Genomic DNA, 21,687 nt, shown 5'->3' on the forward strand with positions numbered 1-21,687 from the left:
CTATGACTCTCGTGGACTATTTCTCAAATATATTTCTTCTTATCTATATCATGTTTCTCTTTGACTGTTGCCTTCTTCCTGTTTTAAAACCTGCACAGATCTCCCAAACCTTGAAAAACCTTTCATTTGTCACTTAATAGTATTTTATTTTATCAGTTACATGTGAAGAGAGTATTCAACATGCACTTTTGTAAAATTTTGAGTTACAATTTTTTTTTTCTCTCTTCCTTCATTTCCTCCCTGCTCCCTAAGACAGAAAGCAATCTGATATAGGTTACACATGTAACCATTTTAAACATATTTCCATATTGGTTATGTTTTGAAAGAAAAATCAAAACAGAAATAAAAAACCTTATGAAAGAAACAAAAAGATGAAAACAGCAAGCTTTGATTCACATTCACTCTTCATAGTTCTTTTTATGGATGTGGATGGCATTTTCCATCCAAAGTCTATTGGAATTGTCTTGGATCATTCTAGTGCTGAGAAGAGCTAAATATGTCATAGTTGATAATATAAAATATTGGTATTATTGTGTACAATCTTTCCTGGTCCGGCTCACTTCACTTGATATCAGTTCATATAAAACTTTATGGGCTTTTTTGATATCAGCATGCTCATCATTTCTTATAGAACAATAGAATTCCATTACATTCATGTACTATATACAACTTATTTAGCCATTCCCCAATGGATGGACATTCCCACAATTTCCAAATCCTTGGTGCCATAAAAAGAACTTCAATGAACATTTTTGCACATGTGGATCCTTTTCTCTTTTTAATGATCATTTTGGGATACCAGCCCAGTAGTGTTACTGCTGAATCAAATGGCATATACAGTTTTATAGCTTTGGGGGTACATCTCCAAACTGTCCCCAAAATGTCTGTATCAGTTCACAACTCTACCACAATATATTAGTGTCAGTTTTTCCATATGCCCTCCAACATTTATCAATTTCTTTTCCTGTGGTCTTGGCAGATCTGATGGGTGTGAGGTGGTATCTTGGAATTGTTTAATTTGCATTTCTCTAATCAATAGTGATTTAGAGCTTTTTTTTTTTTTTAATATGATTATAGAAGCCTTTAATTTTTTCATCTGAAAATTTGACCATTTATCAATTGGGGAATTATTTGTATTCTAACAAATTTGACTCATGTTTTAATGATTTTTAATGATGCTTTAAAAATGAGGTCCTTATTGTAAACACTGTAAAAATTGTTTCCCAGATTTCTGCTTCCCTTTTAATCTTGGCTACTTCTAAAACCTTCACTTTTTTCTCTATTCACTCCAACCAGACATGTCTTTTTGTCCTGCCAAACTGATAAAAGTTTATTCTCTAACTTGTGTTGCAGTTTATTTACCACACAGTCACTGTCTGAATTCTTATAATCTGGCTTTTATTACCACAACTTTGCTGACCCTATTGGATTTTAAACATCATTAAAGACAACTGATTGCCAAATTCAAAAACTGGCTTTTTATTTCTCCTTAGGGACCTTGCTACATTTTCATATTTAGAGTAGCATTTGCAGGAGAGTGGGTCCCTTCAAATGATCTGTATGATTTGAACCATTTTCACAAAACTGATGTTATTTGCCTTTTCTTACTCTTTCTCTCACAAATTTACATGTGTTCCTTTGTGAAAATAAATTTAGCCACAAACACAAAAAACTATATCTAAAATTATATCAGCGAATTTTTCATACTCTGCTATTTTAAAATCTTTTGGTCTATCTGGCACTTGATGAAAATTTGCTGAAATGATTTCAGATTCCACATTGTGACTAATCTTTAAAAAACTATGACTTGTAGAAGAGTATAAAAAGGATATAATTTGATGGAGGATCAAAGAGTAAAAAGAGTTTATGGGCACATCTTCAAATTGTGCTCCAGAATAGCTGAATCAGTTCACAACTCCACCATATTATATGTGTCAGGTTTTTTTTTTTTTTTTAATTTGGTGTAATATCAAAGAAGAATATATTTATCTGAAAAGGTTATTAAAAGTTCTTTTTCCTTTTTCAACCACATATCTATATAGGATTGGATTTTCTTAATATGCCTTAATCAAAACAAAATATTACAACAAATAGAATTCAGGAATATAAATAAGAATCCAGCTTATGTTCTATTAAGCCAGACATCAAATTTGCAAAAATGTTTGGCAATGCCACTCTTTTCACTATTTTGGTTATAGAAATATTATTTTTATAACATGTTTATTATTTATTGTAATTTTTAATGTGTTAAATATTTCAAAATTTTAATTTTAATTTTCATTATGATATATGTTTGTGGATATAACTCATGTAAACAAAAGCTTTTTGGGGTCTTCAATAATTTTTAAGAGCATAAAGAAATCTTGATTACAAAAATTTTGAGAACTTCTTCCATAAACCCTCCTTCTTAAAACTCTCCTCTCCTATGACTTTTGAGATATTCCATTATATTGGTTTTTCTGTCTTCTCTCTGTTTCATTCATGATTATTTCCACTCCCTCCCTTGCCCTACAGTAATTTAACAATGTACTCTGCAAAATTCATTTCTTAGCACTTTGCTCTTTTCCATTTATATTCTTGGGTGTTCATTTTTATGATCTTGGCTATCATGTTTTTGTTGAAAGAAACCAAATCTTTCTTTCCTGTTCACTCATCCTATCTCCAATTCTGTATCTTAAATGGCCTAATTTTAATGTACTCCCATCATCTCCTTAAATTAGACATATGCAAAAATGAATTCCTAATCTTACCAACTTCCCCTCACAATTGCTCTTTTTCTCTCAGTTGATCCCATAATTTCCTCAATTTTATATATATATATATATATATAATCTCTCCCACCTGATTCCCATTGGCACCATCTTGGTTCAGTTTTATAATTTCATATTCTGCATCATCTTTCTGATTTAAATCTTCACTTCCCTCCAGACTAACTCTTGTACAATTCCCATTAAAATCTTTCTTAAATATCATGTTCAATATGCCAATCTTGTTCTCAAAAGCTCATTATGACAATTTCCTATTCTTTTGAGTCTAAATTCCTCTTCCTAATTCTTAAGGTCTCACAACCTTCTTTTCTATTATTTACCAGTACTTACTTTTCTTCTTTTCAAGTCTGAGAAGCAAGCCATGTTTTCATCCAAACCTTTATGTGTTTGTGTATGTTGTTCTCATTTTAGGGAGAGATGTCCTTTCCTTTTTCTCAATCTTGCAATCTTTTTTCAGGTACATTTCAAATCCTATTGCTCCATGAAGACTTCTCTTACTACTGAAGCCATTACTGATCTCTTTGAATTCCTACATTTTTAATCTCTGTCTTACAATTTAGCAGATTTGTTTAGATATTCTCACAATTTGCACTTTTGTGACATGTATTTTACTTCTCTTAGTCTCAGGTTTTAAAGTCCTGATGTTATAAAGTTGTAAAGTTGAGAAATTTAGCTCCATATCTGACCTCCTGCAGCACTTAGCACAGTGTTTAACACAAAACAAAACCTTAATTCAAAATTTTGGTCAACTGATTGTGCAGTGGAATCCTAATTTTAGTATTCAGAGACAGAACTATTTTCTACTTTGTAATTTTCCCATTTTTTTCAGATTTTAACTTTATGTCAATACTATGCAATAAAAAAGCAGTCACAGCATAATTAGCATAGTGGAAATGACAGGAACTAAGGACTGGAAATGACTTCTAGTCTTATCTGGTTCTCCTGCTAAGTAGACCTATGAATTTGTTCAAGTTCAATTCTCTCTGAATTGCCCATCTTATTTTTAAAGTAAAAGGGTTGGTTGGACTAATGGATATCTAAAACTCGTTATAGCTCTGAAATTGTGTTTTGAAAAGGTGCATCTGAAAAATTATTAATTAATAAAGCATTAGATTAATATAAGTCTAACATAAATTTGTCTAAATGATCTATTAACAATGTATATTAATAATTACTTGAAGCATTCATTTAACTAATTTGGAATATATATGCATTGAAATCATGAACAACTTCTTCTCCCCTTGTATTTTGCCACTATTTGAATAGCTCCTGAAATCCTACCTGTTTTTGTGAAACCTTTTTGGGTTAGCCAAACAAACCTTTTACAAGTAGCACATCAAGAAAATAAGTAATTATAAAAAAAAAAGTCAATGATGATATTCTGTCTAGGACATTTCCAAACCATGCCACCTGCATTTTCAGTCATCCTTCTCATCTCCTTCCCCCGGGACCTTAAAAAAGGTCTGGGACATTGGTCTCTGATAAATGATCGAATTTCACCTTATCTTATTCTGAATCTGATTTCAACAATATTTCTAGTCCATTTCTAGTTCATATTGCATTACATCAGTGACTTCCCTTTTACTAGCTCTTCTTTGCACATTATTTTTCCTAATTAGAATATAAGTTCCTTGACAGGATTATTTTGCTTGCTTTTTTCTTTTTTTATCCTCAGTACTTATCACAATGCCTAGCACATCTTAAATACTTGGTAAATGCTTTATTTATTCATGATGGAAAGCATACAGGATTAAAGTAAAGTAACTTTTAGGAGCTCTTCATCATGGAGAGTTGATAAATGTTTTAAATTAGGAGATATATATATATATATTATATTTTGTTATGTTATATATACATATAGATATAGATATATATATCTATATGTATATATAACATAACAAAATATAATATATAAATAATATATAACATAATGCATGTTAGATATGGAGAACAAATATACTACATATATGTACACACACACACACACACATATATATGTGGAAAGAAAGAGAAAGAGACAGAGACAGAAAGAGAAAGAGAGAGAGTCATAGTTCTTAGAATGTCTTTGCATGAGAGGGAGCATAGAATAAATGAAGATCAAATAAGGAGCTGTAGCTACTCTACAGCCAGTAGAGTAGAGTAATAACTTGTTGAGAAGTGGGCAAATTTAGGAAGTGGTAGAGAAGCCAGCATTTTTATCTTTATAAATGAGTTCTGAATTAGTGATCTAATAAAATAGTTTTGCCAACTAAACCTTAGCTAAATTCTAAGTAATAGTGTTGGACTAATTCTATAAAAGAGATTGTATAGATTCCCAGTAAAACCACTTAGAAATTTCTTTTACCCTTAAAGAACAGGTGTATTCAGCACAAATGAAATTTTGGCAACTTCACCAGAAATGGTTACTGTTCCATTAGAAGTAGTTCAATTTCTGGGAGAGATTATGTTTTAAGTAGTAAGTTTCAAAAATATAATGGATGATGCTGTGATGAAAGTAAAATAAGAATTAATATATGTGTACTTATAAATGAAGAATAGTAAAATGGACAAAATGATAATGAGCATTTTAATTTTTCTAAAATACCTAAATGAACTCTATAGTCCTCTCCAGATATATTTTATCATTTTATATAAATAATATTAAACTAATAACTTAGCCTATCTATATAAGTAAACATTTATGTTTGCTTCCAACAGAATTAAAAACATTTTGTGTTTTTAATAACTGAAATATAAAAGATACAATTCATATAAGTTAAAAGAATTGGATGAGTATTTTATATCTCAATTAATAATTTATATCTGAGTAAAATTCTTCATATTTGTTTTGAGATTTATACTATCAAAGATGTTTCATAGTTATTATCTCATTTGAAACTTACAGCTCTGTGTGATAGGTACTATTATCCTCAATTTACAGATTAGGAAACAAATTTGAAAAAAGTTAGGTGATTTGGAAAAGGTCACAAAGTGAGCCAAAAATCAAATTAAGATTTCATATTCAGATAAAGAAATCTATTGTTATCTTGAAAGATGTGAAGTTATCAAACAAATGATCAATCTAAATAGTGTGTCTAAAAAGTTGCAATCTTTTCAAAATATTAAAAGATTGACATGTTTAAAAGTCAAAGTAGTTATTTGAAAGTATTTTAATCAGATAATGTTATTAATTAATTCAAATATTTTAGGTTGAAGTAATTTGAACAAAATAGGTCAGGATGAAAGGAAGTTTAAGAATCTTAGATAACTTGAACAAAATCACAGTGTCCCAGAAGCAGAGTTAGTTTGAATTCAGGTAAAGAAATCAGATAAATTTCCTTTTAAGATATACAAGTTACCAAATAAATAATGAAGCTCTATAGCATTTGGCAACAGAATCTTTTCACAATTTTTTCAATCTTTTCAAAATTTATAAAGATTAGCATGCCTGGAAAAAATAATCACATAAATATTTTAAGAAGATAATTCAAATTCAAATATTCTAAATTGAAATACCTTTTAAAAGCTTAAAAATTGACTAGTATTTTCCTCATTTTTTCATCTTGAGCCAAAATTGAAGTTATTTTAATTGAATTCAACAGTTATTGTGCACATCATATACATGGCAGATGATGTACTTTTTTCATTTTAATTTGGCTAATGCAGGATTTTGTTATATAGAGTTAAATCTAAACAAAATTTGATATATTACATTTTTTTTACTAGCAAATTTATTGTTTTGATCATTAACACTAGTAAATGTTTTTATCTTCAGCACTACAAATTAAGTTTGTGTTGTCAGTATGCTTTTACTTTATTATAAAAGATTCAGGACATGAAGATATGTCATCATTTTATACTTCTGTAGATATTTCTATTTAGGAGCATTCTGTAGTAATATATATTGCCTATTTGTGGTATGTCTTTTAAAACATTCATTTACATCCAATATTCTTGAAGAAATTTTGTTTAAAATCAAGATTTTATTTAAATTCAAATTTAAATGCCATTGGGCAATTTGATTTACTAATTACATCAAATTTAAAATTTGCTATAGCTACGTTATGCATATTAGCAGGCAATATTATATTGTGCTTAGCCACTTTAATATATCATCAAAGCAGTAGTTCCTGGATGTTGTCATCTGCCACTAACTTCTTTTAATTTGATCTGAGTTCATAAATACTAAATCTTCAGTGTAGAATAAATAGTATGATCTAATAAGTATTTTGGTAATCAACATTGTCATAGATTTATATAATTTTAGAGTTGGTAAGAACCTTTAAAATCAAATAGTCCAACTTCCTCATTTTATAGATGAGTTAATTGAGGCCAAGAGAAATAAAGTAACTGAACAAGGTCAATGGGAAATCTAAAACTACAATCTTTTGCTTTCTATCTCACCTCACTTTTTAAAGTTTCTCCCTCCTTCTTCCTCTTTGCTTCTTCCTCTCCCTTTCTCTCTTCCCCTCACCTCTCTCTTTTCCCCTCTTCCTTCCTTTTTCTCTCCTTCCCTTCCTCCTTCTCTTCTTCCCTCCCTCTCTCCCTCCCTTCCTTCTCCTTTTTTCTCTGTTTCTCTCTCTTTCTTTCTCTATTTCTCTCTCTTTCTTTCTCTGTTTCTCTCTCTCTCTCTCTCTCTCTCTCTCTCTCTCTCTCTCTCTCTCTCTCTCTCTCTCTCTCTCTCTCTCTCTCTCTCTCTCTTCCTCTCCCTCTTCCTCTCCCTCTCCCTCTCCCTCTCCCTCTCCTTCTTTTCTACTTTCCTTTTCCCTGTCTGACTCTTTGTTCTTCTCTGTCTCTATCTTTTGTCTGTCTCTGTCTCAGTCTCTCAATTTCTTTGTCTCTGTGTCTGTCTTTATCTGTCTCTTTCTTCTTTATCTCTCTCTCACCCTTTCTCTTTATCTTTTCTTGTGAAATATACCTTACTTTAATCATGACTTTCTCCCAAATCCAGGAAATAATGTTGTAAAATGATAAATTATTGTATAGAGCTCAGAAACATTATTTATGTAAGTATGTGTCTGTTCTTTCCCCTTTGATTCAGAACTTTTCCTTACTAAACAAAATAATGTTAAAAAATTAATACATCATCATTGTATTCATCATTATAGTCTGAAAAAATATAGGCAGATATGCTACTACAGTAGACAAAGGTGCATTAAAAACTTCCATTCAGTGGAAATCATCTCATAAGGATATTTCTCCATCTTGTGATTAAGGTTCTCTATCTTGTACTCATTAGATATCAGTGTGCAATGATAGGAATGAGTACATGCATCTAAATTACTAGCTTCCTTTCTTCAACTCTCTAATGAAACTGGAGAATATCATATTTATTAATTGATTCATGGTTGATATTTGTTACAGAAATTAAGTTTTACTTGGCTGTTCTGATTTGGACTGATATAGAAGATGGTGAATTCACTTGAATGGATGCAGTTAATTGAGTTGATCTAATTTCCTTTAGAACTATACCAGCAGTAACTTTTAAATGATAGGCATCTAAAGAGAACTCCACAGAATATAGTCTGTACTTTAAGAACAAATCACAACAAAACTAAAACCTTTTGAATTTAAGCTTTCATTGAATGCAATCAAAAATAAAAGAAATGGATGAACCCCTATAGTAGTAGATAAACCATAGCTATTAGCCACTTAAAAAGCTTAACCTTCTACATAAGATCTCAAAAACTTCAGCAGCTCCCAGTGCTACTGTGACTGCTGTAAATGTGTACATAGCAATGAGAAATATGGTCTTTTCAAAATGTTCTGGAACAAGACACCTTATGATACCCAATCTTTTTTCAAGCAAACTGGCATCACAATGATAAAGAGATTTTACTTGGAAACCAAAAAGATGACTTTGAAGCCAAAAGGCTATCACCTCAAGGATTATTCTTAGTAAGGCAGAGAGGATATAAAAGACAGTATAGATGGGCCTCTGAAGTATGCTTTCTTGATCAATGCTTTTACATGCAGCATAAAGATGGAAAACAGCTCCAGGAACCAGTACAGTCACTAGCTGTAATGCCCAGAATACCTAAAGAATGGCAGAAACATTAGTCAAATCATTTCATCCATATGTCTGTTAAAAAAAAAAACAACCAACTCAAACAAATATGCATTGGTTCTCTAGGGAGTTTAACTTTAGCTTTTGTTTCAAAACTTATATTGTAAATATATATTTAATTGAAGAGAGCTGGACCTGGGATTTTATCAGCATAGGAAACATCTATTGAGCAAAGTTCTACTAATATAGATTTGTACTAAGTCTGGAACATTTTAAGATTTTATTTATATTAATGAAACAAACCTATTTTCAATTTATTCTTAAATAAAAAAGTATTTAAATCTTGTTAAAATTTTAAGAAATAGAGTATTTACAAATTTTTCCTCACTTATTTTATCCCAATTTGCTAATAATGGTGAATAGTATTCTTTTAAGTAGCTATTTTATTTTCTCTTTATTAATATAACCCAGATGTCCAAATTAAAGTTGAGAAATGGATGTTACCTAAATAATTAAGTTTTTCTCAACTCATCATTATGTGAAACATGAATATTCTAAGATCCAAACGATATAGAGCTAAAATGCAACACGAATAGCCAATCCCCTCATTTTAGAAATAATTTAAGTTAAAAAATATTTTTTTCTGTAATTATTTAGACAATATCACCAATTCTCCAATTTTTTGGACACTTCACAGCTCTAAATAAGATGACCTTCCTACCTTCTTTTTTCCTCCCTTCCTTCCTTTCTATTCTTTCTCATTCTTCCTTCTTTCCTTCTTTTTCCTCCTTCCATCCCTTTCTCCTCTCCTCTCTTTCTCTGTCTCTATGTTTATCTGTCTTTCTGTCTCTATCTGTTTTTATGTCTATTTCTATCTGTGTCTCTGTTTCTATCTGTGTCTGTTTCTATCTCTGTATCTCTGTCTTTCTATCTCTCTCTCTGTCTCCCTCCCTCCTTCCATTTCTTTCCCCTTTTTCTTTCTCCTGATTTCCTTTTTTTTTTTTTTTTTTTTTTTTTTTTTTTTTTTTTTTTTCACATATTTACCTGTGGAGTTATTGGCCTGAATTGGTTGTAACAGAAGAGATTTATTTCCTTCTTGTCTGGATCACAGCTAAAATGCAAGGCTTCATTCCCATAGACTGCAAAGCCCAATACACCAAGGAAGAACATTCGAACTGAGCCAAAGAAAAGGGTGTGGAATTGACCGATCACTGTAGGAGGTCTGAGCTGTGACAGTTATAATGAAATATCATTTTTAGGCAAAAAGGAAAACTTGCATAATACTTCTATGAGTAAATTTGTGGGAAGTGATCTCAAATCAATGAATAATAAACTGATAGAACTAGAAATAACCTGAGAATCCATCATCCCCAAGGTATATTGTTCAAAGATTTTTTTATTCTCCTCTTTATCCTTGAAATGTTTTATACTAACAATAACTCAAGAATACTTTCTTTTTAATTGTACAATTGAAAAATTATTTTAAAAGCTTTGATTTAACATGATATTAACTACCTTTATAGTCTTTTTTTGTAGGAATAGTGTATTTGTTCATCTAGAATATATTGAACTAATGAAAATAAACCTATGTGCTTTTTTTAATCTTCTTTAAACTCATGAGTATATATGTTGCCAATTATAAATAACAATAATAATTGATATTTATATAGTACTTTAAGGTTTCCTATCTAAATGGCTAAATAATATGCAGCTAATATTACCTGGTACTAGTTACTAATTTTGCACCTTTTAGTTTTTAATATTTTTTTCCAATTCTACATAAAAAATTAAAGATTTGCTTTAAAAAATGTTTCATTTCCAAATTTTCTTCTGGCTTCTTTCCCTCCCCCTCATTGAGAAGGCAAGAAATTTTATGTGAGTTATACATGTGCAGTCATGATAAACATATTTACATATTATTTATGTTGTGAAAGACAAAATAATACAAGAACCATAAAAAGCTAAAAAAGTAAGCTTTGATTTGCATTTAGATACTCAGTTCTTCCTCTGGAAGAGAATAGCATTTTTTTAAATCATATGTTTTTTTGGAATTGTCTTAAATCATTATATTACTGAGAATAATTAAGTCATTCACAGTTGGTCACCATAATTTTGTACTTTGTAATAAAATGATTAAGTAATTGGACTAGGCTTATGGACCAATAGCCAAATAATTTCATGGATTCATTTTAGTTTTCAATTAGGAATGATTATGATCATACTATAGTTTAAAAGGAAGTATTAATTGAATTTTCAGAGAGCCATCTAACAGTATACAGATCATAAAAATAACCTTACTCTGCATCAAACCTCTTATTATTGGGAATATATCATCAGAACATCATTATAAAGAAAAAATGAGATCTACAGCATTATTTTCAATTTCAAAGAACTAGAAACAACCTAAATATCAAAAAGTTGGCAATTGGCTGAATAAGCTGGATATTTGTATTATGAAATACTACCTTTGAATATAATAAATAGGACACTGTAAGACATCCAGAAAGACTTTTAGGTATTTATACAAAGTGAAAAAATATATATACTGTATGACTATATATATATATGAGTATATATGTATATATGCACACATATATATGCTTTATGTGTGTGTTTATATTTGTACATATGTGTATATATATATATATATATATCTAAGTTTATATACATATAATAGAGATGAATAAATTATAGTGGATGCTGAAGAAATATTGTATATAGAAATTAATCTTTATGTGTGAATAGTTGAGTATATATTTATTTGGTTTTGTTGTTTAAAGTTGAGTGCATAATAAATTAATTTAAAAAGCATAATTAATACTATCTACTATTTTTAGAATATAATATCTGTCTTTATTTATGAAAATAATCTAAAAACAAATGAACTTGTCCAAGTCATTTGATTTCATTTTATGTTTAATACTCACACATCCTTCATAGAAGTTCTTGATGTAATTTAGAGACATATCTTGGTAGATGTTATCCTGGCACCACTGTGGGGGTAATTTCTTGTCCTACATTGCCATCTTGTTCCTCCTCACCTCAAACTCAAATTGTTATATTTTCCTATGACTCTTAACAAGCAGAAACCACTCATCACTGCACATTTGTCTCTCTTTATTTTCTCTATACCCTCACCTCCCTCTAACCCCACAGACCTCCTTTCATCTCTGGGGCCCCAGCCAACTTCCCTATCTCTGGACAAAAAACCATTAAAACAAAAGCAGAATGCATGTGGTTGATCTAATAATCCCTGAACAATCTCATTCAGGCAGTCAAAGGTGCCAACACAGCATGAGCCAATGACATAAGAGGAGAGCTTGTTATGGGCAGCGAGCTCTGAAAATATTTGTGATAACCTGAAACCAACTCACACAGATACAAAAAAATATCCTTTCAACTTTAAAGGTAATTCTAGAGAAGCTTTGGAAGAAGCTTATCTCTGTCCTTGAACTCAAGATGGGGCTGGGTGAGCCCTTCCTAAATCCTTCTAAGGAATGTGTATAACCTGGGTAAAGTAGATAGACTTAGCTTAGTCAGAAATGGCATAATTCTAAGTGATTTGCTATAAATGCTAACTTTGGTGGACAAAATATTCCCCTTTGAGTACAATCTCATCAATTCTCTAACATGATCCTGTTTTTGCCCTTACCTTGTCTTTTCTTAGGAATGGAAAAATAAAGCACACCCTGAAATTTCTATCCCTACCCCTGGAGGATCAAGCTGGGCATAAAAAGAATATTTTCTTTCTCTTTTCCTTGATATAATAGAGTTTGCTTCCAAGCCCTTAAAATTTTCAAAATTACATAAAGAAATACCTACAAGTTCAAATGTAATGTTGAAATGGCGACCACAACTATGTATTTCTTTGGCATACCCACCAGCTGAAACCATGGAGCTTGATTTGGACATCCCATTCATTTAGCTTCTGGGTTGAATTTCTATGATGTGCTATCTGCAAAAATCTAGGAAGAGAGAGAGAGAGAAACTGTCAATTTTTTACTTTCTCCTCCTAATACACTCAGACACAAAACTGCATTCCAGTAATTCTTCCCTAGTCAAAACAATGGATCTTCTCTTCCCTCCCTGCTTTTGTGTGTGATTGTAACTTTTTACCCACTGTATTTAAAGTATCCTTATTCAGAATAAATCAAGTATATTCTCAAGGTCCTAAAATTCACAAATACAAGTCTTACATACGCAAATTAAATTGATGTAGCAAAAAAAGTTACATTTATGAAATGTTCTTTCATTCAAAAAAACTTTTCTTTTTAAAATTTTATACAACTTCTGCTCACATCCTATTCTAATATCTCAAGAAGGAGAATGAATCAGGACTCTATAAAATAAGATTGGAACTTGAGCTCCAGTACTAAGCTTCAGAAACTCTGAATATTAATTTAGTTTGGAGACAAATATAGGAGACTTACTAGTGATTCATTGGTTGGTACAGGTAAATACCCCTACCAGTGCAAGTCACTACCTTTTCTTCAGTTATAGTCTTAGAGAGCTGATTAGAACATTTAAAGATTAAGTAGCTTATCTAGAATCACATGACCAACATGTGTCAAAGGTAGAACTTGAACACAGAGACTCTTGGTTTTAGTTCTGCTCTTTATCAATGTTACCTTGCTGTATCTTGTAGTTTGGAGAAATTCATCAAAGCATTCGTCGCTTGGTGATTTTTTCCCCCCATAGAAACATGGAAAATCATTCTTAATGCATAGAGGAGTTATGATTTATAACGATGGAAGAGTTAATCAAATAGATTAAATCATGAACATGTTATATGATCTGATAAATATCAGATGATAAGAATATGAAAAAAACCACAGCTCATGCTTTCAGAACCATAGAGTTTAATAGATTGAAGAAGTATTTTATACATAAGTAATTGAATCATTACAGTTGTTAAGTATTATGCATTTTTAATTATATGACATTCAGTGGTTATGCATAGAAGTGTGTATCTCTGTGAATGAACACACATATGTATGCATGTGTTATAATGTATGCCTTATTGAGAACTTGCTTCATATAAGGTGAGCTTCCTTCCTATTATTCTTTCATTGCAAAATATTAGAAGACAATTGTAGTAGTAGTTGGAGATTTCTAGCTTGAAGTATGACCCCAAGAAAATCACTTCACTGAGACTGTTTCATTTGTACAATTAGGGAACTAAATTAGATTACCTCTGAGGTTCTTCACAATTTTCATTTTTTATGATTTTGAAATGTATCACAGATATCACTTAATGAAGAGTGCTGTAATATGGAATTAGAAGAATTGAATTCAAATCCCAACTCTGCTACTTGGTGCTTCTGTGACTTTAGGCAAGTCATGAATCACTCTAAACCTCAGTTTAATCTATAAAATAAAGACATTGGATCAAATGCCCTCTAAAATTCCTTGCAACTCTAAATCAATTATTCTAGAATCTAATTAAAATCACATAATGTCAGAATCAGAAGAAACCTTAGAGATCATTAGTCTAACAACTTCATTTAACAAATAGAGAAACTGAGGCCCAGAATTATTTAGGATTTTAAATTTTATTGTAATGATTCAATGTAAAGTCCATTGACTCCAAAGTAATGTAGAATAGAAGTTAATTTGATTCCCATATGCCATATTCCTGGAAAGAATGATTGAAAGAAAAAATTATGCCTCTGGAATAAAATAATCTAGATCTAAAATTTCTAAATCACTTGTATGCTAAATAAAATGAAGTTTCCATAGGGTAAAGTCTTGAGAATATTGGATTATTTTTAAGGCCATTTAGAAATATAGTTATCCATTTTGTAAACTTTTATCTAGTGATAAATCTACCTTTAGTAGATTCATTTCTTCCCTTATAGAAGTTGCTTTATTTTACTAATAAGATGCTGAATTTCATACAGATATCACATCTATTTATCCTCTACTTTTTCAGTGCCTGGAGAGAAAATATGTTCTGATCTAGCTTCAAATGTATAAGTGTGGACTAGAACAAATCTGGAAAAATACATACTAGGTGAGAACGGCCCAAAGCATGTACTTGAATTCTAGGCTTGGCTTGTACTATTAAGTCCTTGACTGGTTAGGAGAAAGGGTATACCTTTAGCTTATCTAAGAAAGGATTATAAGCCTTGGAATTCATCAGAAACAAGCCAATTTCTTCTAGACTGGGTATCCCAGAACTTACAAAAATGTCTCTTGGAGTCTTATCTTTGTAAGATACAAAGATAAGATTCAACTGAATTAAAACAGGCTCTAATGGGGTATGGATAACAGATCTTCAGCTGGAGGTTCTTACAGCTTTCATAATTCTGTTTTTTTTTGTTTTTTTTTTTTAATCTTTCTAGTTTTTAGGAGCTATTACTGGATGTTATTGTCCATGTGTATATGTTCCTTGTTACCTGAACAACATATACTTTAAAAAAAGCATCTCTAAACTGCTCTTTTATAGATTCTCAAATTCTCTACTTATCTAACATTATGTGAATATTGACTTTGCTTATAGTTCCATCTAATAAAAAGTTTAGCTGGGAATCAATAGAAGTATCATTACAGACAAATTCTCTCCATTCTTATTCTTACACAGACATCTCAGAAGGGTTTCCAGCTACACAATAATCTAAGATTTATTTTATATCTGGCAACTGTACTAAATTGATCATTTTTCAACTAGTTTTTTATTTGATTCTCTAGGGTCCTCTAAATATACCATTATATTATTCACAAAGAAAAATAGCTTTGTTTCCTCATTGCCTATTCTTATTCCTTCAGTTTCTTTTTCTTTTTTAGCCCCAACTCCAATGACTCAAACTTCTCCTTCTAACTTCAAAAATTGTCTTGAACTGGAAAAATGTCTTACCCTGACTATTGGTTGACTCTGCAACTCCTGAATTTGATTTGAGGCATTGTTTTAAAGTTGTTTGAGGGAAAATGTTGAGCTGGACTGGAGTGCTTTTGCTACTCCACTGTCTTGGTTCTGTCACCTTATTATGCTATTTCAAGGCCTTTGATTTATGGTATCTGAGTTACAAAAAAAAAAGACAAGTCATTGGAAGGGGCTTTTGAATTATTTTAAATATTTTGAACTTTGGGTAACTTTGTTGGTAGAATCCTCTGCATTAGTTTCCCAACTATGTTAAAGACAGTTGAGGTTGTTGGATAAGTGACTGTGATCTCTAGATAAATGAAGTCTTACTATGACAAGATATGAAATGTAAGAAATTTTATAGAAGATGTAAACATGAATTTTAATTCAAATTCAGTTTCAAGCTTACCTTTTCTGCAGAAAAAAAAATTGATTTTTGTTTGTATGCCAGTGGAAAATTATGTCAAATAAAAAAAGCCAAGAATGGAAACTCTACTCCAGAATTTTTAGGAATGTGGGTTATTTTCCCCTCACTAGATAGTTGCTGGAGTTAAAGAGCAATACAAATAATCTTTAAAGTCCCTTCTGGTTTTAAATCCCATGATCTTGTAGTATACTATGTGTGAAAAGAAGGGTAATATTGAAGGTCAGCCAGCTAGTTCCCTTGTGATCTCATTAAAGAACTCTGGGTACCTGATGTTTTAGTATTTGATGTAATGGAAGATTGGAATAATATTTCTTTTCCCTGAAATTCATACAAGCTGCTCAAAAGCTTCAAGGCTTCCTGAAATTTTTATTAAGAATTCAGATATTCAAACAATAATTTTCAAGTACTAGCACTTTTACTAACAGTTAATTTTAAGTGAATCTGAAGGGCATATTAAGATAGCTCCTCAATTCAGAGGTTGTGTCAACATTAGAAAATTTGCACCATATAAACATGACCTTAGCATGTTTTTATCTGCAACTATCACAGAGTATAATTAGCAAACTGGTAGCTCAAGGATTAGGGTTTACTACATGGACATGATAGATTCTTTTAGTTTCTTTCCCTTGGTGAAAGGGAAATAGGCATGTTAAAGAATCGTAGTTTGTTTGTTTGTTTTAATCAAATAGTTCTCCAGACTTGAATGGTCATGTTATCTAAAACTCCAGAGACACAGAAGTTATGTTTGGTCTTGCTACAGCATAGCTGGATCTATTAAGATGAATATCTGGATTACACATGATTGGTAAAAAGTTTTATTTAATTTTATTCATAAAATTCTTAATGAATTAATGATTTGTGCTTGACCTTCGGAGAATTTTGAGGAGTAACAGATTGTGAGACGAGGAGATCAGAAAGATTAAGCTCAATAATTCCCACATATCCCCTTTCCTTTTATTTTTTTCTAGATATAATGAGAAGCTATGAATAAATTTTGCTCCCATGCTTTTTATAGAGAAATGGAATGTTATTTCACACTGAGCAATGCAGCTTCAGGATATTTTAAATGCCTATGAAATCCTGGAGGTGCTGGGCTCTATTCCACTAATTACAAAATAGATAGCCCATTACTGAAATACGCAGCATAACCCTTGTTCAAAAATGCTTGTAGAATTGGACCTCTGCACATAACTGAGCGTATGTGAATAAATTCTAGATTATTGAATTCAAGTAGCATGCTAAATTGGTAGTCTTTCATTAGTACTTTCATTTCTTATTCCCTTTGAGTGCATGATACCAGGGAAAATCCACTGCTTAGAATAGTAATGAACTTTAAACAAACTTAGTTTGTGAATGCTGATTAATGCTTTCCCTTGAAATGAATAACAAAAAGGCTAGTATATATCTAATTTATTAACTGAGCCTTTGCTCCTTAATTTAAAGAAAGTTTATTTAATGTCCATTTTTCTTCTGTGAATTTAGATATTACCACTCAGTAAGCATTAGGATTACTAATTTATCTTTTTAATATAAATATAGTTCTCAAGATGTTTTGTTGGCAAAAATATGAAAAATATGAAACCATATGCTGGTTGATTGCATCAGTTTGCTATATAATATAATTATATATCTGATATCTGTACAAGTCTTGTAAGTTAAAAACAAGCAATTCTCTAGTAGGTATAATATGACTATACATTTATAGTCATATCTGTTTGGTTTTTTAAAGAGTGATATGCATAAGTATGTAATATTCATAAGTGTAGTTATAAATGTAATAGATGTTGAAAATGGTCCCCATGCATTTACAAATGTGATATAGCCCTGATAAAGCAAACATTTATAACTTCATGAGGACTATTTTCTAGATTTATTATAACTTAGAGGTAGTGGTGTACCCTATATAGTTAGGAAGACATGAATTCAAATTCAGCTTCTGATACATATTGGTCAGGTGATCTTGGGCAAGTCCCTTAACCTCTCAGACCTTGAGGCAATTCTATAAGACTACCACCTTCAGAGAGAGAGAGTGTTAAATTACTTTGGTAGAGGAAATTCCTAATTGGAGAGTTCCTTCTACAATGAAATTCACCTTTATGCTCCATATTCTTATTGTTATTATAAATTGAGTAAAGATAATAAGTATGTTTGTTTGACTTCTATGCATATGTTCTCTGAACATACTTTATATCTATGGCAAATGCCTAAGAGGACTTTTTGAATCATATAAATAAGAGTTATACATAGGAATTAAACAGCTCTCCCCCCTCCTTTTTTTCCCCAATGGAATGGAAGAGCACTTAGACAATTAAAGCATTATTACTATTTCTCCCTTTTTATTTCTAGCTCAGTTTTTTAGCTCAAGACCTTATAACTTTATGATTAAATTATTTCATTAACCTTTTAAATCATTTCTGTCTCCAATCTTTCTACTTTCCATTTCATTCAGTATATTAGTATAGTGTCCTGTTGTCTCTCAATTGTAATCCTTCTCTGGGAGGAATCCTTTTCTCTGTGAGCAGGTTTCTTGGGAGGCTTCTGGAGCCTTCTGGAGCAAGGGTAGAATCTCAAATCCCCTTCTTCCTGAATCCTGGCTCCGAATCTCCTCAAGCTTCCCTGAAGTTCTCCAGGGAAGTCTTGTCCTTAACCGAATCCAAACTGTTGTTCAGACTCAATGTTGCCTCTTTTTATCCTTCCAGAGAATGGGCTTGTGGGTACTCCCAGGGGCTTATGGGAACTCCTACAACCAATGAACTTGGTCCTTTTTAAAGGTGTAAACTCCTTTAAATGTGTAAACTCCTTTTAAAGATATGAACTAAAGATGTGAATTTTGAGCTAGAGAATTGCCAAGTACCAACTTACCACCTAGTAAGAACCTAACATCTCCCCCTTTCTTTTGATTTAGAACATAGGGTGGTCATCACCTTGAAACAGGTATACATAAATCCATCAATATGGGAGATATTACACATAATTACATAAATTATATAAATACATAATAACATAACACATGCTAGGAGTGATATAACAAATAACATAATCAAATAATCATAAATAGAGAACTTTTACATGTCCATAAGTCCATTGTCCATTAGTTCATGTGCCAGAAATCCAATAATTCCTACAAGTTTTAAAGTTCTGCAATAGTCTCATCTTGTGTTAGGGAATCTATAACAGTCTTCTTATCAGCCATGCTCTTTCACACAGCTGTGTGGGCTCTCACCTGCCCCTTCACACTTAGGCATGATCCTTAACAAAAGTCAACTGTAAATTTGTCAGAAACTGTCAATGTCCTTATACATACTTCATTTAATCCATACAAAATCTGTTGTCTCTCAATTGTAATCCTTTTCTGGGAGGAATTCTTTTCTCTGTGAGCAGGCTTCTTGGGAGGCTGATAATTACAACAATGGTTGATCTACAATGACATTAACATCTTATATCTTCAGATCTAACGTTTTCAGATCTAAAGAAGTTTATGGTCAAGGTATTGTAGGTCCTGATTTAAGCATTGAGTAAATTTTTCTTCTCAGCAAAAGGTCTGAATTCTCAGTCATGCAGGGTTGTGACCACAGAATGTTATTAGGATTTCCCAAAAATATCATTCTTCTTTCAAGATTCTATCATGGCCTCAAGTTCCTCACACCCAGTTATATAAGTGGCATATCTCTCTCCAGAGGAGCTAGAGCTACTGGAGCCATGATGCATCTCTTTTTATCTTCAGACAAGCTATAGAAATAAAAGTGTTCTGGTGACTTTAAATTTTTGAAATATTGCAAAAATTGAGTTGCCACAGTATAATAATAAGAACCAAAACTTAAAGTGTAAGGTTCTGTAATCTGTTGGTCATAAACCCTTTGATAATTCCTATGTAAAGTCCCATAGACATCCTGGAGTAGTTTGATATTTGGCTTCTGGAGCTTTTCTTTCCACTTTTGGATTACATCTGTTAGAAGTCTGCTTTGTCTGGTTATCAGAGCTTCCCACTTATTTTCTTCCATTATTTTACATTGCAGGGTAGCCTCCAACTCCTTCAGCATCTGATAGAGCTCTCTGAATGTCTCATTCATCTGCTCGACAATAAGTTCTTCATGTTGCGCTATCTCAGTTTCATTCTTCTTATCCAATAGGTGTTCTTGTATTTCAAAATTTTCTTTCTCAAACATTCTCCAATATGCAACTTTTTAGCCAGTGTCCTGCACAGCCCATGCCATCGTTTTTTCTTCCTCTTCTATTATAAGTTCTTGAGTATCTTCCATAAACTCTTTCAAAAGCTTCCAATATTTCAAGATATACATCCTACTAAGGAGAGCAGCCACTTCAATGGGCCAATGTATGTGGTTCTCATGATTCTCTGATTTAGAACAGGTCACACAGAGTAGCGCTTTGTTGGTATCACAGAAAAACTTCAGGTCTTCCCTGTGCATCTCACAAAAGCCTTCTCTCCTTCAGGGAACACGTCAATATCAACTTGAAGATTTCTGAGCTGGGAGAATTCCTAGCGTATAGTGCAACATGAAGATGCAAAAAGTTTTTTCTGGAGATAATACTTACTCACAGTGTGTCCACATTCAAGAGTGATTTGCTTAGATGTCTCTAAGAGACAGCCATAACAGATAGTATTAATCTCTTGTAGCTCTTCAAATTCACCTTCTCTCAGCCTTTCATCTCTTTGGAAGCATCTGTCTCTCTGGAAAACATTTAGTGGAAGCATTTTAGTTCAAAGAAAGCACTCAACTGTTCTGGTGCCAAAATGTGAAGTCTGAGCTAGGAATAAGTCCTTGCCCCATGTTGGGCGCCAAAATGTAGCGTCCTGTTGTCTCTCAATTGTAATCCTTCTCTGGGAGGAATCCTTTTCTCTGTGAACAGGTTTCTTGGGAGGCTTCTGGAGCCTTCTGGAGCAAAGATAGAATCTCAAATCCCCTTCTTCCTGATTCCTGGCTCTGAATCTCCTTGAGCTTCCCTGAAGTTCTCCAGGGAAGTCTTGTCCTTAACTGAATCCAAACGGTTGTTCAGACTCAATGTTGCCTCTTTTTATCCTTCCAGAGAATGGGCTTGTGGGTACTCCCAGGGGCTTATGGGAACTCCTACAACCAATGAACTTGGTCCTTTTTAAAGGTGTAAACTCCTTTAAATGTGTAAACTCCTTTTAAAGATATGAACTAAAGGTGTGAATTTTGAGCTAGAGAATTGCCAAGTACCAACTTACCACCTAATAAGAACCTAACATATTAGCACCAGATAGACAATTTGATTGTTAATTCCATCTTGAAAACATTCAATGGCTTCACATTACCTATTAAATAAAATTCAACACCTTTGGCACAATATGTGCATCCTTTCCTGACTTTTTTTCGCTGTTTGTAGTAATTACATAATTTATTTTTGGTAAATTTAGTGTTATGTATGTGTAGATGGTACAAAAATCCCAGGCTCACCATTTTCTCTATTGACTCCTGATGAGCATCTGTTTTACTGAAATTCATAGATATGTTTTTCAGAAAACCTGCTGCATAGCCTATATCTTCCACCCTGAACTTGGGAAGCTAGTTGTTTGTTTGCTGTTTTTTTTTTAACTTGTTTAAGATTTCAAATTTATCTCAATTAAATTCATATTTATTCAAATTGATCAATGCTCATTGTG

At 31.9% G+C, this 21,687-nt stretch overlaps 2 protein-coding genes across 3 annotated transcripts in view; one reads left to right on the plus strand and one right to left on the minus strand.

Moving 5' to 3' along the window:
• Positions 1–21,687, plus strand: part of NMBR (neuromedin B receptor) — a 138,480-nt gene that overhangs the window by 69,210 nt on the left and 47,583 nt on the right. The gene's annotated exons all lie outside the window — the stretch shown is intronic.
• The window catches only part of GJE1 (gap junction protein epsilon 1), a 202,824-nt gene continuing 189,446 nt past the window's right edge, over positions 8,310–21,687 (minus strand). Inside the window, exons 3-5 of one of the 2 annotated variants that reach the window (XM_074309679.1) lie at positions 12,636–12,719; positions 9,799–9,981; positions 8,310–8,784 (exon numbers count right to left, since the gene is read on the minus strand). In XM_074309679.1, the coding sequence (XP_074165780.1) occupies positions 8,392–8,784; positions 9,799–9,981; positions 12,636–12,671 (612 nt within the window). In that variant the 5' untranslated portion in view covers positions 12,672–12,719 and the 3' untranslated portion in view covers positions 8,310–8,391. Of the gene's footprint in view, positions 8,785–9,798; positions 9,982–11,681; positions 11,807–12,635; positions 12,720–21,687 lie in introns of those variants that run through there. The other variant, XM_074309678.1, reaches the window with a different exon arrangement.

This window comes from Sminthopsis crassicaudata, chromosome 4 (assembly GCF_048593235.1).
Source record: "Sminthopsis crassicaudata isolate SCR6 chromosome 4, ASM4859323v1, whole genome shotgun sequence".
Classification (NCBI taxonomy): domain Eukaryota; kingdom Metazoa; phylum Chordata; class Mammalia; order Dasyuromorphia; family Dasyuridae; genus Sminthopsis; species Sminthopsis crassicaudata.